The 27,678-nt window shown below is 41.4% G+C and overlaps 2 protein-coding genes across 3 annotated transcripts in view; both read left to right on the top strand.

The window, feature by feature from the left end:
* The window catches only part of MAP3K2 (mitogen-activated protein kinase kinase kinase 2), a 38,826-nt gene extending 26,100 nt beyond the window's left edge, over window positions 1-12,726 (top strand). The window contains exons 14-15 of the mRNA XM_011941674.1: window positions 1,567-1,696; window positions 7,769-12,726. Of these exons, the coding sequence (XP_011797064.1) occupies window positions 1,567-1,696; window positions 7,769-8,172 (534 nt within the window). The 3' untranslated portion in view covers window positions 8,173-12,726. The remainder of the gene's footprint in view (window positions 1-1,566; window positions 1,697-7,768) is intronic.
* Window positions 12,727-21,481: 8,755 nt separating this feature from the next.
* Window positions 21,482-27,678, top strand: part of ERCC3 (excision repair cross-complementation group 3) — a 38,744-nt gene continuing 32,547 nt past the window's right edge. Inside the window, exons 1-7 of one of the 2 annotated variants that reach the window (XM_011941671.1) lie at window positions 21,482-21,605; window positions 21,944-22,149; window positions 22,821-23,057; window positions 25,277-25,326; window positions 25,737-25,872; window positions 26,059-26,223; window positions 26,699-26,903. In XM_011941671.1, coding sequence (XP_011797061.1) covers window positions 21,578-21,605; window positions 21,944-22,149; window positions 22,821-23,057; window positions 25,277-25,326; window positions 25,737-25,872; window positions 26,059-26,223; window positions 26,699-26,903 — 1,027 coding nt within the window. In that variant the 5' untranslated portion in view covers window positions 21,482-21,577. Of the gene's footprint in view, window positions 21,805-21,943; window positions 22,150-22,820; window positions 23,058-25,276; window positions 25,327-25,736; window positions 25,873-26,058; window positions 26,224-26,698; window positions 26,904-27,678 lie in introns of both variants that reach the window. The other variant, XM_011941672.1, reaches the window with a different exon arrangement.

The following is a 27,678-nucleotide window of genomic DNA, read 5'->3' as shown; positions in this document are numbered from 1 at the left end:
TGTATTGGCCAGGCTGGTCTCAAAACTGCTGACCTCAGGTGATGCACCCGCCTCAGCCTCCCAAAGTGCTGGGATTACAGGCATGAGCCACAGCTCCCGGCTGTAATTTTTATTTTTTGAGATGGAGTCTCGCTTTGTTGCCTAGGCTGGAGTGTAGTGGTGCGATCTTGGCTCACTTTAACCTCTGCCTCCCGAATTAAATAATTTCTCCTACCTCGGCCTTCTGAGTAGCTGGGTTACAGGCACCCGCCACCACGCCCAGCTAATTTTTTGTATTTTTAGTAGAGATGGGGTTTCACCCTGTTGGCCAGGCTGGTGTTGAACTCCTGACCTCACGTGATCCACCCGCCTCAGCCTCCCAAAGTGATGGGATTACAAGCATGAGTCACCATGCCCGGCCGATACCTGTGTGATTTTTGTATTTTTAGTAGAGATGGGGTTTCACCCTGTTGGCCAGGCTGGTCTTGAACTCCTGACCTCAGGTGATCTGACTTCCTCAGCCTCCCAAAGTGCTGAGATTACAGGCGTAAGCCACTGTGCCTGGCCTCTTCTGTATAATACTACAGGTAGAGACACAGTAGACTGAACAAACAAGCCATGCTGAACTGTAGGTGTCAGTATTTGACTGGGCACCCTTGCTCCTTTCCATATGTGTGGTTTACAAGTTTGGGTCCACAGAATTGCAAAATGCTCTTCCTCCAAGGATGGCTCGTAAACAGTGGAAAGGACAAATGGTTAAATCTGTAAAATCCAAGGATTTACTTTCATATGACAGAGTACACCGTTTACCAAAATTCAAGGAAAGGCAGAAACATTCGGATGTATTTTCCTGTCGAAAAAGAGATTTGTCCCTCAGGAAGCATTTTATTTCCGTCTTTTAAAGGGATTATTAATCAAACTTGTGCATGGAATCACTAGGGAAGCTTTTTTTGTTTGTTTGTTTGTTTTTTTTTTTTTTGAGACGGAGTCTCGCTCTGCCGCCGGTGCTGGAGTGCAGTGGCCGGATCTCAGCTCACTGCAAGCTCCGCCTCCCGGGTTCCCACCATTCTCCTGCCTCAGCCTCCGGAGTAGCTGGGACTACAGGCGCCCGCCACCTCGCCCAGCTAGATTTTTGTATTTTTTGGTAGAGACGGGGTTTCACCATGTTAGCCAGGATGGTCTTGATCTCCTGACCTCGTGATCCGCCCGTCCTGTTCCTCACTTCAGGCTGATTCAGCTTTCTCAGAGATGGCACCTTATCCTGCCCTAAAAAACACTTAAAATCTGAAGTTCTCCTTTTGTGTATGTTCTCATGTTTTGAACTCGAGTGTTGAGTTTTTTCTTATATAAAGAAAAGACTTTAAAATCTCATATATGTTCTTTCTAGTTATACCCATTCCTTTTCCTGAGAAAATCAGATGTCAATAAAATACTTTAAAAACAGAATAAGAACAAAATAAATAAAATTCAAGTAGGACATGCTTAGATGAGTGAGATGAGAATTCCTGCCCTCTTTACCAATAAAGATTTAATAGCAGTTTTCATTTCAAACCATATACAGTCGTTTTTGTTGTTGTTTTCTCCTAGGGTTCAATTAAGGACCAATTAAAAGCATACGGCGCTCTTACCGAGAATGTGACTAGGAAATACACCCGTCAGATTCTGGAGGGTGTCCATTATTTGCATAGTAATATGATTGTCCATAGAGATATCAAAGGTAAGTAATGAGGTATTTTCTATTTTAAATAGACAGTTCTTTGTGAATGTGAATGAAACAAGTGATATGGATAAGACATTTAACATTAATTCATCTATCTCTGAAACAGGGAAACAGTTCTCTTGCTTTCTTGTGAACTGCATCAGTGTTTTATCACACAAGGCCTGTCTCCCCAAATGGGTAGCTCTACTGTGGGGGCTCACAGAATCGGTAAAGTTTAAGAGACCGTACAAGTGAGATCATGTTTCATACATATTGCATAGGCATTAGGATAGGTTGGCCAAGAGTAGGAACCCTGCTGCCGGGTGGCCTGATTCGGATTCGGGCTTTATCCACACTGTGTGACTTTGGACAAGTTACTCAGTCTCTCAGTTTCTCTTTCTTAAATGATGGAGATAATAGTATCCAGCTCATAGGATTCTCTAAAGGAGTAAATGAGTTAATGCATGCAATATGCTTAAAGTAGTGCCTGATACCTAAAAAGCTCTTAAAAGTTAGCTATGATGACATACTTTATCTTGAGATCAAATTTGAGCGCAGAGGAATGGATGTCACTAGCTAGGGAAAGAATGAAGAGAGGGGGAGAAAAGAACCCCCAACTGAGCTCTGATGAACTCCAACTATGTCAAACTGACATTAAAACTCAAAAACTCAACCGTTTTCAGGGATAAAGGATGTAGGTAGATGCGTGAAGTCACACAAAAGCAAGTGGTGGGGATAAGTGCAATTTAAAAATGCTTCAAAATCTATACTACAAAACATACCTGGAAGTTTGGTCCTGTAAAGGTAGGTTGTAGCCCCAAATTTAGACATCACTTTATAAATCGATCAATAAAAATAAAAATAATGAATAGCGACATGATGGTGCATGACTGTAGTCCCAGCTACCTGGGAGGCTGAGGCAAGAGGATCGCTTGAACCCAGGAGTTCAAGTCTAGCCTAATGTAGCGAGATCCCATTTGTTAATAAACAGTAACGTGCCACATAATGATGTTTCCACGTCATTATGGACCAGATATACAACAGTGGCTATACCATATAGACTAGGTGTGTAGTAGGCTATATACCATTTAGGTTTGTGTAAAAACACTCTATGATGTTTGCATAATGAGAAAACTGCCTAACAATGCATTTTTCAGAATGCATCCCTATCATTAAGCAATACATTACTGTAAATATGTATGTGTACACGTTTGTATTTGCGTGTATAAAGATACTATTCATTGATTTTGCTGGGGACTCTTATGAGCTCCCAGGCTTTCACTTCCCCTTTGAGGTGTGGCACATCCTAATTATGGCCATATTCAGACCAACAAGAACATTCCTAACCAGTTCTGGTGATGGAGTCGAATGCAGAATGCCTAAGCCAGATCACATATGCTAGAATGGGACTTAGAGTAAGTCTGAAAAGATGGGGACATTGCTCATGATCTACGCATCTTAGGCAGACCTCAGTCGTTAAGTATGAAACCTGATAGCTTAAAGAACCTCATAGAGAAGTTATTCAGTTAGGAGTAATGTCCATTCAAGCCAGCTTCTCGTTAGCCCTCACAATGAGGCAAGGCAAAGGAGCTGACGGAGCTACCTGCTGAGTGGATCTTCTTCAAACTTTGCCAGAAGTGAGGAGTCATCCTGGTCAAATGAGGAGGTTGGAAGTAAGCTGATTTTAAAGCATAGGGCAAATATATTGATAAGAGAATAAATGTAAAATATAAAATTGGATGTGCAATATGATCTTAAGTTTGTAAAATTCAGGTATGACCTAGAAGGAAGATTTCCATATGATTGATGGTGGTTATCATCAAGTGGCAGGATGAGTGATGGTCTTTTTTTTTTTTTTATTAGATGGAGTGCAATGGTTGTTGCCCAGGGCTGGAGTGCAGTGGTGCGATCTCGGCTCACTGCAACCTCCGCCCTCACCCCGGGTTCAAGCGATTCTCTTGCCTCAGCCTCGCTAGTAGCTGGGATTACCGGCATGTGCCATCACACTTAGTAGAGATGGGGTTTCTCCATGTTGGTCAGGCTGGTCTCAAACTCACGACCTCAGGTGATCCGCCCGCCTTGGCCTCCAAAAGTGCTGGGATTACAAGTGTGAGCCACCGCTCCCCGCCTTTGTTTGTTTTTTTTGTTTTGAGTCAGGGTCTCCCTCTGCCACCCAGGCTAGAGTGAAGTGGTGCTATCATGGCTCACTGAAGCTTCAACCTCTTGAGTTCAAGCCAGTCCTCTCACCTCAGCCTCCCGAGTAGCTGAGACTACAGGCACACACCACCATGCCCAGTTAATAAAAATTTTTTCTTTTTTTTTTTTTTGTAGAGATAGGGTATTGCTATGTTGCCAGGCTCCTATATACTTTTTCTGTACTTCTCAAATTTCCATGAGCAACTTTTAAATCGTAAGAGAAAAGGAAGATGATTGGTTTTCAGTTTAGACCCATGAAGTCATAATGAAACCTAGGATGAAAATGAATTGATTATGTTGCTAGGGAACCAACTCACTATTTCAAAAACTAGTTGCTCTCTTCTGCCTTTTTTTTGTTCTGTTTGTATTACAAACTAGACTACTGAAGACCAAATAATGGATGAAAGGAAACTTATCTTCATAGAAGTATTTTGGCTAAGAAGCGAAGAAAGAATAATGAACAGATATTGGCATTAAACAGTAATAGCTGCTGATATCACTTAAATAGAGATCATCTAGAATACAACATTATCTATCTAGTTTTGTTCCTCACTTCCCCAGAAATTGAACCTGAATCTGATCAAGCCTCCAAATTCGGTTATGGAATTATGTAATATACATATAGGACAGATGAGCACGTTAAAATGATTCTTTGGGATGCAGTCAGCAAAATCTAGACCATGAGAAAGCTATAGGCAGACAACTTAGTTTCTTCATAAGTTGCAAAGAAAAAAGAAAAAGAGATTGGAGGGAACTTTAGGAAAGACTTAGAAGATTTATCAGTGACTCCCAATATATGGACTTCATTTGGATTCTGGTTTTTTTAATGTAACAAATTGAATACCGACTATGTATATGATAATATTAAGAAGTTATTGTTCATCCTCTTGGGTGTGATAAGAGTCCTTATCTTTGAAAGATATGTACTGAACCATTTGTTTATCATGACATCTTGAATATGCTTCAAATCCTAGAGAGGGGAGGAGGAGTGGTTGGCAGTATGGCTGGGGCAGGGTTGTCCAGATGGATGTTGAGGCTGGGTGGTGGCTGAGCATGCTGCTCTACCTTTGTGTATGTCTGAAAAGTCTCCTTAAAAACTTACTTTTGACACATCCAAAATAAGTTTTTAGAAACTTATGCTGGAGCCTGGCTACCCATTTTCTCTTCAGCCCTTCTTCTGGGTAAGCATTGGTTCAACATTGGTGATTCCTCCCCAGAGACAATTTCCCTTGTCTGTGACCTGCCTTGGACTGTTCCTTCCCCAATCAGAGCCCTGCTTGTAGCCAGTAAAAAATGGGCTTTGTTGTCTTTCCACTGGTTAAGTATTCTAGAGATGGTGACTTTTTTGACAGTCTTTCTTAAAGTATTGGAAGGTAGGAAATGTTAGACAGTGCTCTTTTAGAAGATCACTAATGTCATGGCATGTTTACACTTATGGTGTGTAGAGAATGAACTCTGGACTGTCCTCTGGAGAGAGGCTTTAGGGAACCATCATTGACTAGACTGGGGAATTTGCTGGGAGAACAGAAAGACAGGTACAGAAGCCCCACGATAGGGGTGGGGTCTCTTTATCCTCTCCAGTCTGTAAGGTAGCTTTTCTCCACTATTCACTCTCCTTAGAGATCATTTTTTCAGAAAAGGTTAAGAGAACCAAGAAAATGAATCTCTTTGTAATATAAAATAAGGTTAAGGTTATGGAAGACTTAAAAATAAGAAATGAAGTAAAATTTTAAAATTAAAATAATTAAAATTAGATAATAAAATAAATGGCTTATTTAAGAATAGGTAAAGAAAAAGTTAAAAATGAGAAGGTCCAAAGTAACGAAGGTTATGTGGAGAAAAATGAGAAGCGAAATGATTTATAAAAGACAGAAACTAGATTTATAATCCCAGAAAAAATACAGAGTTTTTAAAATGATAAGAGTGAAAATAGAGAATAAAAAACAAATTAGCCTAGTGCTCATAGCTTGGTTTTTTGTTTTGTTTTGTTCTGGTTTTTTGTTTTTGTTTTTTTTTGAGACAGAGTCTCACTTTATCACCCAGGCGGGAGTACAGTGGCATGAACTCAGTTCACTGCAGCCTTAGCTCTCTGGGCTCAAGTGATCCTTCAGCTCAGCCCCCAAGTAGCTGGGACTACAGGCTCACACTACCATGCCCAGCTAATTTTTTTGTATTTTTTGTAGAGATGGGGTTTCACCACGTTGCTTAGGCTGACCTTGAATTCCTGAGCTCATGCGATCCACCCGCCTTTGCCTCCCAAAATGCTAGGATTACATGTGTGTGCCACTGCACCTGGCCGATGATCTTGTTTTTTTATACTATTCTCCACTAAAAGGAACTAGGCCTCCTTGAGAAATGGCTGATTTTAGGACTGGTGCAGGAAATACACAAGATGAGCCTGGAGCATCTTCGAGTGCCAGAAAGCAAGAAAGTGCTCAAAAACAAAAGCAAGAATACAATGATGGGGGTATGGCAAAGGGACACAGAGCCGGTGGAAAGAAGCTCCAGTGGCTGAAACTGATAAATAGCAGGAGAATAAAGTAGTACTGGATTATAACCCAGTGTATAAAACAAATCTCCATGTTCATAGTGATGTAAATCACTATGATATTTAATAAATATGTGGGAGAGGGGAGACAAATCTCTTCTGCAGCATAACTCTAAATAATTTATGTAGCTACTCATCCTGGAGCATAACTCTTTACTCCTTAATTGTGGGCTGTGCGTGGCAAATTTCTTCCAAAGTATGGAAAGGGTGGGGGACAATGACTTTACAGTGGAGAACCTGACAAACACTATCTCAAGCCAGGTGGTCAAGGTCAGCATCAACAATGGTGTTGACAGTATGTGCCTTTAATATCATATGATGAGAATGGCAGTTTACCTGTGATCTTCCCCCAAAAAACTTACAACCCCCATTATGAGAACATGGGACAAATCCTAATTGAGGGACATTCTACAAAAACCTGACCCCAGTACGCCTCAGAAAAACACATGTCATCAAAAACAAGGAAAATTTGAGAACGTATTCCCCCTAAGAGGAGCCTGAGGGGACATGATGACTAAGTATGGCATGGGATCCTGGTTAGGATCCTGGATCCAGAAAAAGGGTATTAGGGAAAAACTGAGGAAATCTAAGCAAAGTATGAACTTGGTTAATAATATTTCAATATTGGTTTATTAATTGTGGCAAATGTACCATACTATTAGTAATAGAGAAACTGGGTGTGGGGTTATATGGGAGCTCTCTATACTATCTTTGCAATAATTCTGTAAATCTGAAGCTATCTAAAAAGTTTATTATAAAAGCTAATGAAATTTTAAATGAAAAGCTCAAAGCCTATCATTTAAAATATTAAAAATTGAGATGTAAAATTAATATAAAGCAAGATTCAATATTAAGAAAACTCTAAAATATAAGGTAACTAAATTTAAGTAATAGAGGGGGAAAATGCTTTTGATTATGAAGCACCCTAAGGAAGTTTCTGAGAAAAGGCTGGCTTCTAAGGGAAATAAGTTTCAGCCATGGGCTTCCTGCTTTATGACAGAGAAACTGGGGGCGTTCTTGGTCCTTCACTGAGCTTCATTCTTAGCCCTTTTCGCCTTTCTCCTCCTCATCACCCTCACCTCCAACCTGCACCAGTCCTTTTCAGTAGAAACGTCCTAGGTCCTAAACACACAGCTGACCTAAAAATGTAGTGTTCTTGCAGCAAATCCTTAATGGGCACCACCTGTGTGACTAGGATTATGCCAGCTCCTGCCAGAAGATGAAAAGCAGCCTAACTTTGGGGAAAAATAGAAGAGTCTATGAAGTAATTTTGTGCCATTGTTCTTTTATACTATATTCCAGACGGCCAATAAAATTAATGAAATGAGGCAATTTCTTGTTTTTAGGGGCAAATATCCTGAGAGATTCAACAGGCAATGTCAAACTAGGAGATTTTGGGGCCAGCAAACGGCTTCAGACCATCTGTCTCTCAGGGACAGGAATGAAGTCTGTCACGGGCACACCATACTGGATGAGTCCTGAAGTCATCAGTGGAGAAGGCTATGGAAGAAAAGCGGACATCTGGAGTGTTGCATGTACTGTGGTAGAAATGCTAACTGAAAAGCCGCCTTGGGCTGAATTTGAAGCAATGGCTGCCATCTTTAAAATTGCCACTCAGCCAACAAACCCAAAGCTGCCACCTCATGTCTCAGACTATACTCGAGATTTCCTCAAACGGATTTTTGTAGAGGCCAAACTGAGACCTTCAGCTGATGAACTCTTAAGGCACATGTTTGTGCATTATCACTAGCAGCCAGTAACCTCTCCTGTGCCTCTACCTAGCTCCCATCTATTCATTCACCTTCTCTCTGACTGCACTTTTCTTTTTTATAAAAAAGAGAGATGGGGGAGAAAAAAAGACAAGAGGGAAAGTATTTCTCTTGATTCTTGGTTAAATTTGTTTAATAATAATCTAAATTTTTTATATTTAATCTTTTTTTCCCTTACAAGAACTTGAACCTTTTTTTTTAATTTTTATAATGTACTGATGTGGTTCAGAGAGATAAAGCACTTTAGTACATAGTCACTCTTTGTAGTACAAACAAATCATTTGGAATACCTAAAGATTGTAGAGTCATTCCCTCTATCACTGACATATCAGTGGCGATGGGAAGACATGGAAAACAAGGAGAAGAAAATGATGTATAATTTGTAGTTTTTAGTGATAGTATTTAAAATATATCCTCATTTGTGGGGTTGAGCCCTAAACTTTAGTTTAGGGTAGGTACTCAACCTAAAGAATATAGGTTTCTTCTTATGTCTGTATTCTTTAGATCCTAACCTCTGTCTACCAACCTTTTTGCTCAGTAGGAGTCTTGATAGAAGATATGCATCTCTGAGAGGTATGTTTATTTGTTAATCCTAACCAGTATAATAAGCAAATACACTATAATAGATCCATGTTACTGGAATCTGTAAACTTGAGGGATAGCTTTCTGCTTAAACACACACACACACACACATACACACACGGAAAACCTTTTATTTTAAAGTCAAGTCGTGAGCAAATCGAAATAAAAGACAAAAGGAGATCGCTCTTATCAAATGTGTGAGCAGTAGAAGAGACCACATTTGCCAGTCAGTAGAAATAATGAAAAAAATTAGGTGTTTAGTGTATTTTAAACTTGTTTTACTTGAGGGGGACGTCCCAAAATAAAAGGAATGGAGAAATAATCAAAATCATGTATACCATCTTCTATTTCTAGCTCCTGATTCCCCATAGATAACATTCCTTAGGAACAAAGAGTTCAATGAGTAATATTTATGTGTTATGTAGGGAGATGAAACCCTTGTTCTTAGGATCACAGAATACTAAAGCACCTCCAAAAAAACAGGTATCATGTGAAACAGTGGTTGCCAAAAGTGGAGCGAGGATAATTTCACTAGGCATTTGGCAATTCTTAGAGACATTTTTGGTTGTCACAACTGGAAGGATACTAGTGGCATGAATTGGGAGAGGCCAGGGATGCTGCTGAATAGACTGTAATACACAAGGAAAGCAACCTCACCCCTCAAAGAATTATCCTGCCCAAAATGTCAGAAGTGCTGAGGTTGAGAAACCCTGATGTATTTATCAGTCCCAGTTACAAACTGAACACAGCTATTTACAAAGCAGTAAATGCAAAAAAGGAAAGGAAATTTCAAAGAGAAAGTGATGTAATGCAAATTGAGGATTTTACAAGATCAGCTACTGCTGCTTAAGTCAAGGGTGAATGATCTCAACAAGCAGCAAATAGCAGTCACTTTACCAGCTGCATATTGCACCCACCTAGGTAACTCTTCATTTTAGGAACAAACTGAATTGGAACACTGAGCCTTTTGAACTCAGCCATCTCTATATATTCTTTCCTTAGAATTCATAATTTTAGGCAAAAAAAAAAAAAAAAAACTTATCAAAACAAAGTTTTAACTACTAATGGGAAGGTTAAAAAGCTGCCAGGTATTTCTAGTACAATGTATCCACTAAGAGCAAGGACATTATTAAATGGAACAAGACAACTGGGAAAGGCCCCACTATCTCTTAATAGAATTGTGCTACTATAAAACATGAAGATATCAGTAATTTGGCCACTTGCAGTTTTTTTCAGCATGTTAAAGCAAGTGCTAAGTACTTTATTTTTAAAGGTCTAGAAAACAATAGTCTTCCTGGAGGCCCCAAAATCCCTTTCATGGGATTCATAAGGGACTCAGGTATTATTATTTTCTGCCAAAAGGTGTGCTTATTTAGGGAGTCTTTTAAGATACTTTGTTTCTGAAGTTAGGTAGATCTTGGTTTACTGTGCCAAGGTCCTACCTAGCATTCCCTGTAGGAATATTTGAAATTCCACTAGCTAGTCTAAGAAGTCAAAGCACAAAATTAGTTGTCAACGCTTCTCTCATACTCTTAAAATTGAAGCAGTTTGCAGGGAAGAACAAGAATGAGGTGCCCCTGCCTTGGTAAAGCAACTGCCAAATCTTGTTCTAGAAACAATCCCCAAGTGTGTGGATCTATTATAATTTCTTTATCTTTTATGAATGAGGGCATCTTTTCTACTTGAGCAAGATCATGGTCTCTGGACCAGTGGGCTTTTCCTTCATATCTGTCTTGTGTAGTTGTGCTTTTCCTTTGGCTCATTTTTGGTCTGTCAGGGTAACCAGCAGTGCAGAATATAAGACAAATGCTCTTTAGCGAGAAATCCGGTGAGACTGTAGAACCCAGAGCAAAACTGTTTGTTTTTTTTCAGTCTCTGTTTTCTTTTCTAAATGCTATAGAAAATAAAGGCACCTGAAAAGAAACTACTACTTTAACACTGCTGCGGAAGGCCTTTGCTTTATAAGACAAATATTATTAGCTATGGGAAAGTAATGTTCTTTATGTAAAGACTTAAAAATAGACAAATAGTTTACAGAGTTATTATATAAAATGTGATGTGAATTTATTTCAAACAAGTTGTGAAGGTACCAAAAACCACAATAAAAGTTAATATATATAAAAACTACTAGAACAAAAAAGCTTGAAGGTGTAGGGGTGGAGGGTATGGAAGACCAAAAGTAAATTTAAAAAAGAAAGTTTTGAAAGGAAACAGCTTCATTGGGGAAGTTAAATGTAACACTCCGTTTTTTTTTTTTTCTTTCTTCTTTCTAATAATGGTATGGATCAACGAATGCAATTTGAACTTTTTAAGATAACTCTACATGTGTTTTGTTTCTTAAATGCACAATTGATTCTTCTATACTGTAATGCTTCTTTGCTGACGCTGGAAAATGGTCAGACTGCTGACTTTGTGCCTTTAAAATGCATTCTGCTTTGACAGTGGCAGACTTTTTGGTGCTGGAGAAGATTCACTAGCAGTCTTATATGTGCTTTTCAGGAAGTATCTTTCTACTTAAGGCCTTGAGAGATTCAAAGTGGCATGACTTAGGCTTGGACCAAATATAAGATCTTTTACATTGCAAACAAAGTGCTGTATTGAATAAAAGGGTTAAAAAATATTATAATGACTAATGGAAATTTTAATGGGTTGGTAATTATTTAAAATGTATTTAAAATTATACAGACTGAAAATTTCAGTATGAATATCTTGAAAATTTTCAGCACTTTTCCTTTACAAAACATCTTTCTAACCTAAAAAAATGACTATTGCCTTAGAAAGTTTTAAAAGGCACAGTTACCCTTACATAATATATATGAATTAAAATATTAATGCATTTGCTGAACTATAAAAGAAAATTTTAAACCTTAATTTCAGAGTAAATTGAATTGGCTTTCACTTGAGAGTCTTTACCTTAGTCCCAATAGAAACTGCATTAAAAAGATGAAACTATTTCTTTGAATTAAGTTTCTGCTACTCCAGTTCTTATATATGTCAGATCTGCTCTGTAGTATTTCTGATGGAGCTGTTACAAGATATGTGAAATCACTTAGAAAATAAAATCAGATGTGAATAGTTTAGCAGGATGACCAAGCCAGATGTAGACTCCTTGGTCTATGGCAAGGTTCTGTGCCAGTGATTTTATTTGGAGTCTGGGAACTGATAGCTTGATATAAAATCACCTGGTGTCAATTAAATATACAAATCTGTCTTTTTTAATAGAACGAATCTTCTTCACTTGTTTATTCAATAATTGTAACTTACTATGTCAGGTACTAAATTAACATCCTTATTAAGGAGGTCACAATCTAGGAACATGGGCAAGCAGTTACTTACTTTATGGCATACGCTAACTCTGAAAGTTCAGCAATGATGTTTTAAAATGTTATTTTTTATTAAGTAAGGGAAAAGCAATTTTAGGTAATCGTTGGCTGTTATAAACTGAAATGTCATTGACAACAGGGATTAGAGTAAAAGTGTCCCCAAACTGGAGGGATCACCTCCCCAACCAGGTCACATAGCATCTCTCTCAGGACCCCCTCTTACTGCAAAACCCAGCCTCTACTCAACAGTTCCGGTGATAGCACTTATTCCATAATAGTGTTTTTTTGTTCATTTTTTTCTCCCAGTGTCTCTTTTAAAGAAAACATACTTTATTTTGGTCTAAATTGTGAAAATACCCAAAACATTTGATAGAAATCGAACTCTGTCAACAGTGTTATTTATACTAAGATCAGGACAGTTTCTTGAGATCATATTGTTTTATTACTAAGTTTGGCCTTTGTTTTACAAATGTAATGTTCATATTTATTTGAATTTTAAGATTGGTTAAATGTTAATGAAAAGCAATCCAATTGTTAATTTTTAGTAGTGCCTTTTCTCTGTATGCCTTAATTTTATTTTATATTAATAATTCAAGTTACCCACCAAAATGAAGATTTTTTCCAAAATCAGTAGGCTTCACAAGTTCATTTGGCCTTAGACTGTGTATTGGTCCTTAAATGTTTCTTAATGCCTGCCTCCTCCTACCCTTTTCTACCTCCTTTTTTTTAAAATAAATAATAAATGTTAGGAGAGAAACATTAGGATTTGTCTGTGATAGACACGGTGCAGTTTCCACTAGACATGAATTCCCAATAAGCATAGAAAGAGGTATTCTCGTTCTAAAGAGACATGTAAATGTTTTCTGGGTTGAATACTTGATTTTCAGTCACATTGGCACTGTCCAAGTTCTTGGTATATTATTACAGTTCAGTTATGATTTTCATGGTAGAGTCACAGTACTTATTTTTGCCCTAAAGAAGTCATTCACATGGTTTACAGATGTTGAGGCAACGAGACAGGACAGTGAGTAGGAAATCCAGGGATAGCAGATTCTAGTCCTTAATTCTCAGCTAACATTTTAGGTACTAGTCTAAGTTACTTTTCTGTGAAGTGTGTGCATGTGCGCCTGTGTGTGTGCGCGTGTGTGTGTGTGGTGTTGAGTTGGAGGCAGGGGTAGGAAGGAAGAAGGGGAAAGGTATGAGTGTTCAGTTTAGCTCAGTTTCTGGTTTTGGAAGAACAACTCAAATGTATGACCTACTGATGATATACAGTGAGTGTAGTCATCCTTGGGTAGGAACACCAGTACATTTTCCACAAGTAGCTAGTATAAATGATTGTATAATAATTGATTATAAATTGCCATACTCTTGGTTGCTAAAAGTAGATTAAAACTCAATTTGTGTATATGTATAATAATCATATATAATTCTTAAATAGAAAGTAATTGATTTTACATAGTTCTTCCTGAACTTTTTGGAGCTGAAATTCTGCCAAATATTATCAAAATAAGCTTCCTTAGCTTACAAATATTCACAAGGAAATTCTCTTATACCTCTTTTTGGTTGGCTAGGGGAAGCATGCTATGAAGCAGTTGTTCCTGCTTCATAGTTGTCTTTGGCTTGGCTTTGACTTCTGCCATGGTTTGGACGGGATCCCATGGTAGATGTGGGAAGTACTGGCCTCCCATCTCCCCATACTCACCTTCCAGAGCTGTTGATAGAAATGAGCTCTTGGGGGAGCCTAGAGATTCTTTTTTCAGTGGTCATGTAAGCATTCAAGGTTGAGCTTCAGAAAGATGAGGGAGGAGTCATAGCTACAGTAAAGAAAAGAATACATTTTATCTGTTGCCTGTATACAGTCTCATAGAATTCTTCATACTTTTTATAATTGTGCATTTTAATTGACAGTCATATGGTATTTTTGTTAATAACAGCAAAGGCATTAAATCGGTACCATTATTCCTTCTGCCTGATGACTTCTTGTTTGTAACACAATTTGTATTATCAGAATCACTTTAAACCAAAGCTTTTATATTCCCTGTACACATAGCCAAAATAATTAGCACTGTTACTTCTGTCCACTTGTAAGCTAATAGTATAAAAATTATAAAGCAGATACTAGTAGAATTTGTATTCTGGTATATCCTTCAAGGAAAAGGACAGGTGATCAGTGTTTGCATTTAGACGTGCAGAAGTTACTTCCACTGTTGAGGAACTGTGTAGACATGAATTTAAGCTTGTACATGTGCCAGTCTTGTTAATGTCACTTGACCACCAATGCACAAAGACATTAACGTCTGATGCCTCAGGTTGATGGCGTACTTTCTTCTTAGCGTCTTAACATTTATGAACTTATGTTTGACTTGAGGGGCATTTCAGCAAAGCTGTGAGGAAAAGTAAGTTCCGGACTGACGTCTGCTTTGTGCCATAGACATTTTGGAACATAAGGAAGTATCTGCTTCTACTGTATGTGCAGGACTTGTCCCCAAAACAAACAAACAAACAAAGGAAAAACAGTATTCTATGTCAGGTTCCTGAGAAGAATGTCAAATAATTTCTGAATCCCTTAATGCAGTTGAGAACAGTAAAATTCATGACCATACCAAAAAGCACTTTTAAGTTCACTTATTTTTAAATATTCTTTTAGAATTTATTTTTTAAAAGCATATGTAACTAGTGATGATTTTAGCATTAGCTTTACTTGGAGGAGAGAAGTAACAAAATTACATCTTAAACTCTATTAGATAGACTACAAAATGGATTTGAGGTATTCTTACTTTTCCAAAGAATTTTTTCCATCTGGAATAAGAAGAGAGGATTAGTTGAAACATCTGAGCTGGAGAGGCTTATGGGCAAAAGGAAGTGCGCCAGACTCTTGCAATACACGCTATTCAATTCAAAGTACAGTGTCTAAGGATAAAAATACTTCTTTAAAAACCAATAATTGTTTTAATGCAGTCTTAATTAGTAAATGGTTTACATTTTTTCTATTGTTATTGGTTTTAAAATTTTGCTACCCTGAATTCTGAAATATTATAAGAGTTAATACCAAAAATACTTTTAATCTCTGACATCTCTTACATTTCACATGGTTCTTTTTATTCATTGTAAATAAAAGTAAACTTGGATAAATTTGAGAATAAACTTTGCGTTGTTGCAGACTATGATTATCAATTTGTAAATTTACCCTTTGACATAATAATGTACATTTTTTAATGTAGCCATTAAAATCTCTATATTTAACCTATTGGTTTCTCTCTGTAAATGTTTCTAATCTCAGTTGAATGCTGGGCAGTTTATAATTATGTACAAAGAGTTTTTTTCCTATTAAGATTGACATTTTTGCACATTTTTGGAAATGTTTAATTTGTACACTGATTTACTACTCTGACCAATAATTGTTGATGAGTGTATGAGCATCATGAATGCGTGCATTGAACTACTGTCTGTGTCTTTATGTTTTAACTTCTTTCAAGATGTAGCCATCAGTTACTGCACTGCTATTACTGACAAATGGACCTTTTTGCTTTTACAGACTATACTTATCTATGGTTCTTTGTTGAAGAACTCAGGAGTTCAACATTAATAGAAATTAGAAAATTTTATAATGTATTATAAAATCCATTACTAAGTTGAAAGTATGCTCTGTGTATCAGGGGATGTATGTTCGTGTGATTTTTTTTTCTGTCTGTAGGCACATGTATATATCCCAGTAAGTTCTTACTTTCATTTCATTTCTACATTTTTATGAACTTGTTTTATAAGGGTACTATTTAGTTGTGATAATTAAATATATATAAAAGCTTTCTGAGAGATTATTTACTATATGAATATATTTTCAGCTGGCTGATCAAAAGTATTTTTAAAATTTTGTTTTTAACCATTCAGAATGTATTTGTATTTTCAGAATTGAATGCAAATCATACTTAGAGCCCAATTAAAATACTCTTGCAAGAAAAAGCATTAAATTCTCTTTAAGAGAATTCTGTGAAATGCAAATTAAGGGAAAAATAGGTTTTAAGCAGTAACAAAAACACACCGCTAAAAATGGCCTTTGAATTCTCAGAGCTATGGAAAAATGTGAGAAACTAAATTGTCTCGAGATGTCAAAATTTTTCTATCTCCAGTTGCTGTTGGCCTGTCCTACTGTTGTCTTTGAATATTTCCTGTATTCTACCCCAAAATATTTCAACTTTTAGTTTTTCTATCACTGGGCAAGGTCAGACTGGGTTTTTATAAAACAGTATATTGGCATATTGTGATTCTTTGTAATTGACTATAAATTGGTTTTGAAATGTCCAAACATCCATTGTGTGTCTTTATATTGTACTGTGTGTTTTAAGTAACTGGCAGAAAAAGAATTGGAAATGAAATTTCCAATCAATGTTGTATTAAAGAAAACTTTGTTTTAAATATGCGGTACCATGTAAAATTACTCATGTTAGGAATAAAGTCCACTGTTGAAGTCGAATGTCACTAAGTTTATGATGTTAAAAGGAACCGGTGTGATTAGGAAAACCTACCAGAAGCCAGATATAGTGTGGTACGTGCCACATTTCATGCACATTTTGATTTTGTGTTGTCATTCAAAATTGTGCTTGTAAAAATGTATACTATTTCTGAGTTTTATAATTTCTAGGTACTTGTTTTTTCTTGCTGGTAAATAGCTTTTTAAAAAAATCTAATATAAAAGAAACCATGTTTATATTTTGTTAGTGATCAATGACTTTGTTTATATGGAAATTTGTATATCGTTGGCACACATTTTGTTTAGGTTTACGTGCATGAAAGCCTGCAATAATTAGCACAATGAAAATTGCTTTTTCTTACATGTTCATTTTTTTGAAAGATTGTGGTGCAAAGGCTTACTCTAAGTAACCTTCTGGACTATGGAATGAATATAAATGAATGGCACTTTGAGTGTTAATAAAGCTAATATTTATTTCCACTGTGATGGGTTTTTCCAGATCTATTCTTGGACACATTTTATTTACAGTTATTCCGTCCTTGCTTGAGTTGAGCACTCTCTAGGAGACTAAGCACAGACAAATCTAAAAACAATGAAACTAAACCAAATCTTTCCAGTATCTAAGTCTATAATGTTCCACCCAACTTGTAGTGTATCTTTGGCTGGACATCTTGATTACCTAAATCAGGTAATCAGAACTTGATTACCTAACGATGATTAAAAATAAACACAAACCCTACTATCAGACCTACTGAGTTTAAGGAACGGTCTCTCACATGGTGTTGGAGATTATTTATTTATTTATTTGAGACAGAGTCTTGCTCTGTTGACCAGGCTGGAGTGCAGTTGCGCCATCTCAGCTCACTGCAAGCTCTGCCTCCTGGGTTCCCGCCATTCTCCTGCCTCAGCCTCCTGAGTAGCCAGGACTACAGGCGCTCGCCATCACGTCCAGCTAAGTTTTTGTATGTTTAGTAGGGATGGGGTTTCACCGTATTAGCTAGGATGGTCTCCATCTCCTGACCTCGTGATCCGTCTGCCTGGGCCTCCCAAAGTGCTGGGATTACAGGCGTGAGCCACCACGCCCGGTGGAGGTAATGTAACACTTTGCTATAGAGGGCAACTTAAAGCAACCTCAGAATTGAAATCTCAAAATCAGAATCAGAAACCTCAGAATAGACCGGGTATGGTGATCCCAGCACTTTGGGAAGCCGAGGTAGGTGGACCGCTTGAGCTCAGGAGTTTGAGACCAGCCTGGGCAACATGGCAAAACCCTGTTTCTACAAATACTACAAAGATCAGCCAGGTGTGGTGGTGCATGCCTTTGGTCCCAGCTACCCAAGAGGCTGAGGTGGGCAGGTCGCTTCAGCCTGGGGGAGAGGTTGAGATCGCACCACTGTGCTGCAGTCTTCATGACAGAACCAGACCCTGTCTTAAACTTTAGAATCTTGTATATCCTCTGATCCAGCAATTTATATCTAGGAATTAACCTGTGGAAATAGACTGTGAATGTTGTAAGTTGCATCTATAAATTCCAAACTTGAAACTCTAAATGTCCAACAATAGGGGCTATTGTAACAAAGTACCACAAATTGGGTGGCTTGTAATAAAACATTTATTGTCTCACAGGGAGGCTAGAAGTCTGAAATCAAGGTGTGAGTAGGACCATGCTCCTGAAACCCATAAGGGAATCCTTCCTTGCCTCTTCCAACTTATTTTTTATATTTTAGAAATTGGGTCTCACTATGTCGCCCAGGCTGGCCTCAAACTTCTGGGCTCCCACCTCAGCCTCCCGAGTAGCTGGGACTACATGTGCTCCACGGCGTTGTGTCCAGCTGCCTCTTCCGATTTCTGATAGCATCCCTTGGTTTGTGGCAGCATAACTCCAATCTCTGCTTCCATCAGCACGTGGTGCTCTTTATGTGTCTATCGACACAAATGTGTGTGCTCCCCTTTTTATAAGGGGACCAGTTACTGGATTAAGGCCCACCCTAATGACCTGATTTTAACTTGATTGCCTCTATAAAGACCCTGTTTCCAAATAAGGCCATATTATGAGGTAGTAGGGGTTAGGACTTCAAAATATCTTTTTGGATCAGGTGCAGTGGCTCACACCTCTAATATCAGCACTTGGGGGGCAAGGCAATGGACAGCTTAAGTCCAGCAGTTCAAGACCAGCCTGGGCAACATGGTGAAACCCCATCTGTACAAAAAAAAATACAAAGAGCCAGGCATGGTGGCATGCCTGTAGTCCCAGCTACTTGGGAGGCTAGGAGGGAGGATCACTTGAGCCCAGGAGGTCGAGGCTGCAGTGAGCCCAGATTGCACCACTGCACTCCAGTCTGGGCAACAGCAAGACCTTGTCTCAAAAAGTAACTTTTTGAGGGGCAGGGGACACAATTCAACCCATAGTCTGTCCTCTGGCCCCTAAAACTTCATATCCTTCCCACATGCAAAGTATATTCCCCCCACCTCGACGTCAACAAAAGTCAGTCATTCCAGCATCAACTCCAAGTCCAATATCATCTAAATATCGGTTCAAATCTCATCACTGAAATCATCCAAATCAATTGACTCTGGGTAAGGTTTCCTGGTGGAGCAAATTTCCTTTCTATCTATGAACCCATGACAGCAGTAAGTTATCTGCTTCCAAATTACAATGGGATAGGCAGAGGATACACACATTCCATTCCAAAAGGGAGAAATGGGAGGGAAAAAGGCTTGCAGGCGCCAAGCAAGTATGACACCTAACAGGGCCAATGAGATAGGATTTTAAGGCTTGAGAATAATCCTCAATGGCTTGATGCTCTGTTCCTCAGGACCCACTGGGGCTGCAGTCCTACACCCTCGGAACTGAGGAGGTGGTGGCAGTGGGTTCAAACCCAAGCCTGTCCCCTTCAGTCGCATGGTGGCGGAAGCAGGCTCACTGGCCTCTGAACTGTCCCTGCCAATCCTTTTCCTACCTGTGGAATCCTGGAAGTCCAACAGCCTTCCTTCATTTCATCCCATCTATGTACCGTACCCCAGTCAAAACTGTCCAGGTTTCTGTGGAGATGGGTGATTGGGTCTATAAGCCACACATCTAATCTCTTGCAAATAAATGGTTGTCCACATCCTTAGTGTTTCTCCAGAGCATACTTTCTCTCTCTCTCTCTCTCTTTTTTTTTTTTTAAACAATGTGAGTACGCTAAGAATGATCCAAATCTTCAAGTTCTGGTTCCTTTTGTTGAACAATTCCACCTTCAGTGTATCTCTTCTCACATTTCACTATGAGCAGTAAAGAGAAAGCAGGCTTTTTTTTTTTTTTTTTGAGATGGGGTCTTACTCTGTTGCCCAGGCTGGAGTGCAGTGGCATGATCTCTGCTCACTGCAACCTCTGCCTCCTGGGTTCAAGAGATTCTCCTGCCTCGGCCCCCTGAGCAGCTGAGACTGCAGGCGAGCGCGACATCACGCCCAGCTAATTTTTGTATTTTTAGTAGAGATGGGGATTCATCATATTGGCCAGGCTGGTATTGAACTCCTGACCTCATGATCCTCCGCCTCGGACTCCCAAAGTGCTGGGATTACAGGAATGAGCCACCATGCCTGGCCCAGGCCTCACTTTTAACCATTACGTAGAAAATGGTTAAAATGTCCTAGCTTATCACTTACAAGTTCTACTTTCCACCCAACAGAATACAATTCAGGCAAGTTCTCTATCACTTGCTTCCAGTTTCAATAACGTATTTCTCCTTTCCATCTGAGCCATCACCAGAATCACCTTTACTGTCCATATTTCTACCAAGGCTTATCAAGATAATAGAGGCTTTTCTATCATGTGCCTCAAAATTCTTTCAGTCTCTATCAATTACCCAATTCAAAAACCACTTTCCCATTGTTAGGTATTTGTTACAGCAGTATCCTATTTTCCATACCAAAAATCTGTGTTACGTTCTCCAGAGAAACAGAACCAAGAGGCCCACTGAGCAAACGAGCGAGAGACATTTATTTTTAAAGAATTGGCTCACGCAATTGTGGGGGCTGGCAAGTTGGGAATTCAGGTAAGAGTTGATGTTGTAGTCTTAAGTCCAAAGGCTGGAAACTCAGAACTTTCTATGTTGCAGTCTGGAGGCAAAATTCCTTTTTCCTTGAGAAACCTGCCTTTGCTCTTAAGGCCTTCAACTGATTTGGATGAGGCCAACCCACATTATTGAGGGTAATCTGCTTTATTTAGGCTGAACCAGGAGAATGGCATGAACCCGGGAGGCAGAGCTTGCAGTGAGCCGAGATGGTGCCACTGCACTCCAGCCTGGGCAATAGAGCGAGACTCCGTCTCAAAAAAAAAAAAAAAAAATGTTGCCCAGGCTGGAGTGCAGTGGTGCAATCTCAGCTCAATGCAGCCTTTAACTCCTAGGTTCAAGTGATTCTCCCACCTCAGCCTCCCAAGTAGCTTAGACTACAGGCGTGTGCCACCATGCCTGGCTACTTTTTTTCGTATTTTTCGTAGAGATGGGGTTTCACCATGTTGGCCAGGCTGGCCTTGAACTCCTGATCTCAAGTGAGCCACCCACTTCAGCCTCCCAAAGTGTTGGAATTACAGGCGTGAGCCACCGTGCTCAGCCAAATTTTTTTTTAATTAAAAAAAAATTTCTTCCTTACCTATGGACTCAGGTCACATTCTCCCTCTCTCTTTCTCTGTCTTTATCAAATTTGTTTATTGCCCCCATCGCTTCATTAAAATTTAAGTTCCAGGAGGATAAGGCCTTTCATTCGCGCACTACGCAGGTGCTCAACACACAGTATTTTCCTTCAGTTGTAAAGAAATGAACGGCGGAGAACGCCTGCGGCTGGGTGGCAAGCGCTAACAGCTCTGCAGCCGCTAGCTCCCCGCTCTTCCGGTCCCCGCCATCACGGCGCCCAGAGGCGGGGCGTCCTGTGTGGACAACAAGGAGCTTCCGAATTGAGCCGGAAGTTCCCGACAGTGGATACCGCGGCGGGCCTGTGGGAGCTTGGGCCTTCTCTGCTGCTGTAGCTGCCATGGGCAAAAGAGACCGGGCGGACCGCGGTGAGACGTGGCGCGGGCACGCTCAGCCACGACTGCGCTCGCCGGCCCTGCCCCGCGTTCTGCCTCGGAGCTGCTCCCGGCTTCTCCGCGCCGGCCGACCCTGCTGGCCCTCCCGCGCGCACCCGGTTGGGACAGGCCTTTGGGCGGGAGAGATGCTGGACCTGGGCGCAGCCCAGCGAACTCGGCCTGGGGGAGGCGGGTGAGGGGCGCAACGCCCGTGAGATGCTGGTGGCTCTTAGCTAGGAGTTTGCGGCGGCGGCCCAGGTGAAATGCTGCCCAGCGGTGCGGAGGGAGCCCTAGACTCCTGCTGGGCTTATTTGTATGTTGGTATCTTGCAGACAAGAAGAAATCCAGGAAGCGGCACTATGAGGATGAAGAGGATGATGAAGAGGACGCCCCTGGGAACGACCCTCAGGAAGCGGTTCCCTCGGCGGCGGGGAAGCAGGTGGATGAGTCCGGCACCAAACTGGATGAATACGGAGCCAAGGACTACAGGCTGCAGATGCCACTGAAGGACGACCACACCTCCAGGCCCCTCTGGGTGGTAAGCATGCCCTTAGCTTGGGCAGGGCCCAGGAGTGTACCGAGCGGCAGCTAAATCGTGGGCATTCTCAGAGTCAAAACTGACATTCAGGCTACTGCCCCTAGAATTGGCCGGGAGAGAGCTTTCATCCACTCACTGTGCTTTCATCCACTCAGTGGAACGGCCTAGCAGTTGCGCACACGTGTGCCGGCCCGGCCTGGGCTTCCTCCGGCTCTAACCCCTCAGTTTACTCTCACTGCTTCCCCAGCCCTACCCCATGTAGTAAATACTTTCATCTGCCGAATAAATAGCATTTATCATGTAACAATTTGTTTCCTCAAATAATGGAAGACATGTTTGGTAGCAAGCCTTTACTCTACTTAAAATAATTAGTGTTCTACATTTAGTTGAAATTTAGCCGAAAGGTAACTTGAGGATAGCCAGTAAGATGGGCTTTCTCTGTTCAGAATAGTGGGAAACAGCTGTTGACTTTGGAAACATTTTCTTCTATTTTTCTTTGCTCTTCTGTATCTGATTAAAGTAACAGGCCCCACGGTTGTCTGAAGGAGTGCTTGCAAGAATATCTGTGGTGTTGGGCAGCTTATTCTTTCTTGACAATGATATGGGCAAGAATCCAGTCGTCTCTGCAACTCATGTTTCCTTGTCCATTTTGTCCATTTGGTGTCTCTCAGGCTCCTGATGGCCATATCTTCTTGGAAGCCTTCTCTCCAGTTTACAAATACGCCCAAGACTTCTTGGTGGCTATTGCAGAGCCAGTGTGCCGACCAACCCATGTGCATGAGTACAAACTAACTGCCTACTCCTTGTATGCAGCCGTCAGCGTTGGGCTGCAAACCAGTGACATCACCGAGTACCTCAGGAAGCTCAGCAAGACTGGAGTCCCTGATGGAATTATGCAGTTTATTAAGGCAAGTGGCAGCTGAGGTCAGCAATTCCACCTGCCCTGCTAATGTAACAATGGGCATAGGTATTCCATGTTGTCAGCCTGTGGCAGCCATGAGAATATGCCATTCAGATTTCTGTGGGGAGCATAACGACTGATTACCCCAGCCGCTACACTCTGGATCCAGCATTGTGTTCTGGGTGAGGCCACGCTTCTCATGAGCTGCTCCCAGCCGTGGGTATTAACACAGAGGGGCTACTAATTCAGGCCCGTTGTAGCCAGGGAGAATTTGGGAATTGGATGTGTTCCCCTCAAATTCTGTCTTCAAAACTGAATACCCAATGATAATGTAATTGGGGTAAGAAAGTAGTTAAGACTAAATGAGGTCGTCTGACACGATTAGTGTCCTTGTAAGAAGAGACACCGGAACATGCTTTCTCTCACCTGCCCTCCTTGTCATGTGAGTACACAATGGGAAAGTGGTCCATGGACAAGAGCCTTCACCAGAAACTGAAGCAGGTGGTACCTTGATCATGGACTCTCGACCTCCACAGCTCTGAGAAAATACAGTTCTAACGTTGAAGCCACCCAGTCTGTGGAATTTTGTTGTGGCAACCCAGGCTGACTAACACAGGTGGTAAACTCTGTCTAAAGCTAAGTATCTGCAAGAGACCAATAGTCAACAAATTCCATGAGGGAAAGTCAAAAACAACTTCAGATGTTGTTTTTGACAAAACAAAGAGGGTTCCATGTGATTAATAGTTGAACATGCTGGGTTTCTTCTGAGAGATGGGTGAATGCCATTTAAAAGAGATGGACAGTGGCTTTCATTGCCTTTGGCTGATCCAAAGGGAGTCAGATTCAGACCTTGGGATCTGTAGTGGCAGAAGAGTACCGCAGGAATTCAGTATGGCACTGCAAGCAGTCCCAGAGAAGCTGCAGGAGTCCTGGAGAGAGCTCTCTTTTCCTGTGATGTGAAACTATGCCCAGCCAGGCACAGTGGCTCACTCCTGTAACTCCAGCACTTTGGGAGGCCGAGGCGGGTGGATCACCTGAGGTCAGGAGTTCAAGACCAGCCTGGCCAACATGGCGAAATTCCCGTCTCTACTAAAAATGCAAAAATTAGCCGGGCATGGTGGTGGGCGCCTGTAATTCTAGCTACTCAGGAGGTTGAGGCAAGACAATCACTTGAACCTGGGCGGCATAGGTTGAAGTGAGCTGAGATCTCACCATTGCACTCCAGCCTGGGCAACAGAGCAAGACTCCACCTCAAAACAACAACAAAAAAGAAAGCGTGCCCAAGGAGAGGACCTTGTACCAACACTGTGGCTATGCTCAGTCTTGGCTGCGAATTGCCTGCAGGGATGTAGGTGTTGGCACACTGCAGTGGTGGATCAGGGACAACAGCAGGGATAGGCAGCCCCTCAAAGTCTGGCAAATTTTTTTTTTTCTTTTTTTTGAGACAGAGTCTTGCTCTGTCACCCAGGCTGGATAGCAGTGGCATGATCTTGGCTCACTGCAACCTCTGCCTCCCGGGCTCAGGCGATTCTCCTGCCTCAGCCTCCCAAGTAGCTGGGATTATAGGCGCCCGCCACTGCACCCAGCTAATTTTTATATTTTTGGTAGAGACGGGGTTTCACCATGTTGGCCAGGCTGGTCTCGAACTCCTGACCTCAGGTGATCCACCTGCCTCGGCCTCCCAAAGTGCTGGGATTACAGGCGTGAGCCACTGCGCAAATTTTTTTGGTGCCACACAGCCTCTACTGTATTCCTTCCTAAAGGTGGTTGGGAACCTGGGAGGATTTAAGCTGTATTCTCTGCCATCAAGATGCTTACATTGTATTTGGGGAAATAGGAGCACTGGTGAAGAGGCTTTGCATTTTGTTTAAGCAGCAATTACTGTGCACATACTCTGTGCAAGGAGTTGTAGTAATACTGGTGTGGTCTTCAGGCTAGGGTGGGGGCTGTGGGAATAGAGAGGAAAGGCAGAATGCAAGGAGATTTTAAGCAGCGTTTTATAACTGAATGGATATGCATCAGAATTAGCCAGGCAAGAAGAAGATTTTGGTCTCAGAAAGCAGAGGCCAATGGGAAAAGCTCAGTTTAGGCAGATCTGAACCTGTTAGGATTGTCCTAAAGTAAAATGAACTTTTCACTTGGTTGGTTGGGGTAAGATGTGACCAGTAGTGAATGTGTTCTGAGTTAGCTGCACGTTTACCTATTGGGTGTTATCTCTATTTGCAGTTGTGTACTGTCAGCTATGGAAAAGTCAAGCTGGTCTTGAAGCACAACAGGTAAGAGATTCCGTGACGGGCCTGTCCCAAGGCATGGTCACTTTCTGTGCACATATGGGAAGGACCCGATGTTTATGCTGTCTGCTCTGTGACAATACCACACTCCTCTGAAGCACAGATAAGAGAAGAGGAACAAGGGGTGTGGCCCAGACTGGAAACTTGTCCACTGGCCACTGGATTTCCTATAGCAATGGAGCTGGGCTCAGGCCCCTGCTTACTTGACCTCAAGATGGGGCTTTGCCCACAACCCTCATATGTTAAATCATGGCCAGCAGCTCATGGAACAGATTTGGCAAAGGGTTGTGGGGAGAGTCTTGAGGCTTGTATTTCCAGACCATCTGATTGAATGAGCAGTGGAATCAGGAGGTACCTGCTGGTCAACAGACCGCTTCTTCCTCCCCTGTGTGCAGATACTTCGTGGAGAGCTCCCACCCTGATGTAATCCAGCATCTTCTCCAGGACCCGGTGATCCGAGAATGCCGCTTAAGGAACTCTGAAGGGGAGGCCACTGAGCTCATCACAGAGACCTTTACAAGCAAATCTGCCGTACGTGGACTCCTGGGCCACCCTTGGGTGGGGGCAGGCATTTAGGATTTCAGTTCTCAGGTGTCTTTTACCCAGCACTTACAACCTGGCAGCCCAGCTGGTTTCTACCCTTTACAACTTCACCCTTTGCTTGATACCAGCAGAATTAAATGATGTGTGCACATTCAGCACCTACCTCTCTCACAGATTTCTAAGACTGCTGAAGGCAGTGGTGGGCCCTCCACTTCCCGAGCGACAGATCCACAGGGTAAATCTGACATCCCCGTGGACTTGTTTGACTTCTATGAGCAAATGGACAAGGATGAGGAAGAAGAAGAAGAGACACAGACGGTATCTTTTGAAGTCAAGCAGGTTAGTGAATGGACCTTCCTCCTGGTTCCCTCACTGAGTTGCTGTTAGAAGTTAGTCCAGCCCTGTGTCAACTCTGCCTGTAGTCTGTGTGAAGGAAAGGAATCCCTGTTGGTCCCTGCATTGCTTTCTACTTTTCATTATCTGTGGGCCATGGCATCACTCCTCTTGATGGATTTACAGTCCCAGTGTCCTCTTTTTCAGGCTGGTAGGCTGGTCTTCACAAGTTGCTGAGGAAATGTGAGAAACAGTGCCTGAAGGTCAATTTTGCCTGCTGATTAGATTTCATTTTGCAAGTGTTGTTAGTTTGGGTTGCTTTTCTGTGCTTTATCCCAGTTGTTAACTGAGCAAGATCTAAAATTGTAGAAGTTTAAACAGAATGCCACTTGTTTGACCATTAGACCTCTTAGAAGATGTGATGTTTTTGAGCACACTTGGGAGTTAAGATTTTAAAACCCTTTTTGTGCCTGCTTTCCAGGAAATGATTGAGGAACTCCAGAAACGTTGCATCCACCTGGAGTACCCTCTCTTGGCAGAATACGACTTCCGGAATGATTCTGTCAACCCTGATATCAACATTGACCTAAAGCCCACAGCTGTCCTCAGACCCTATCAGGAGAAGAGCTTGAGAAAGATGTTTGGAAACGGGCGTGCACGTTCGGGGGTCATTGTTCTTCCCTGCGGTAAGTGGTACTGGAGTTAAGAAGGTGGCCAGGCTGCTGTGTCTGGATCTGCCAGCTGCCTCTCGCTTTCTCTCTGCGCATTTCACTAAATCACACCTTGCTAAAAAGCCAAGATCAGGTGAATCCCTGATTCATGGCTTGACAAATATTTGAGTGCTTGCTGTGTGTGGGCCTTGGCCTGGACACTGGGAGTATTATGGTGGCTAGAACAACACTTCTGACCTCATGGAGCTCATTCTTCTGGGAAAGAGACAGATGGTAAGCAGATGTGTATAATCTTGGGTGGTGCTAGAGGCAGTGAAGAAAAATTAGAGCAGATAAGGGGTGAGATTGTCATAATGGCAAGGGGCTGTTGCACATAGTGGCATTAGGTTCTTGCTCTTGAATCAGCCTTAGGGGTTGTGTATTTGGAGACTCCCTAGCACAGAAACGTTGGTGTTCCTGCATGACTCGGATGGTGTGCAAGTCCAGGGAAAGGCAGGAGTGGCCCCCTGGGCACCCGTTTGACCACTTATCCTCAGTAATGTCAGGTCCTAGCCTAGCTTCTTGGCCAGAGGCCACAGCAGACTCACCTTGGGACCCCGCTGAGGACTTACAGAGGCAGGATCTTCAGGGAAGGGGAGGTTCTTTTTTTCCAAAACTCCAAGGGTTTTTTGATGGTGTTTTTCTTTTTTATTTCACTTTGCAATTTTTTTTATTTGCATTTACTCCTGGTAACTCAACAGAATGTATTTTTATAATAAAGGAAGGATCTCTGTTTCATGGAAAAGCTTGA

The sequence above is a fragment of the Colobus angolensis genome, unplaced genomic scaffold (assembly GCF_000951035.1).
Source record: "Colobus angolensis palliatus isolate OR3802 unplaced genomic scaffold, Cang.pa_1.0 Scaffold20, whole genome shotgun sequence".
Lineage (NCBI taxonomy): Eukaryota > Metazoa > Chordata > Mammalia > Primates > Cercopithecidae > Colobus > Colobus angolensis.
The sequence above is the reverse complement of the archived record's forward strand: the minus strand, read 5'-3'. Positions and strand labels throughout refer to the sequence as shown.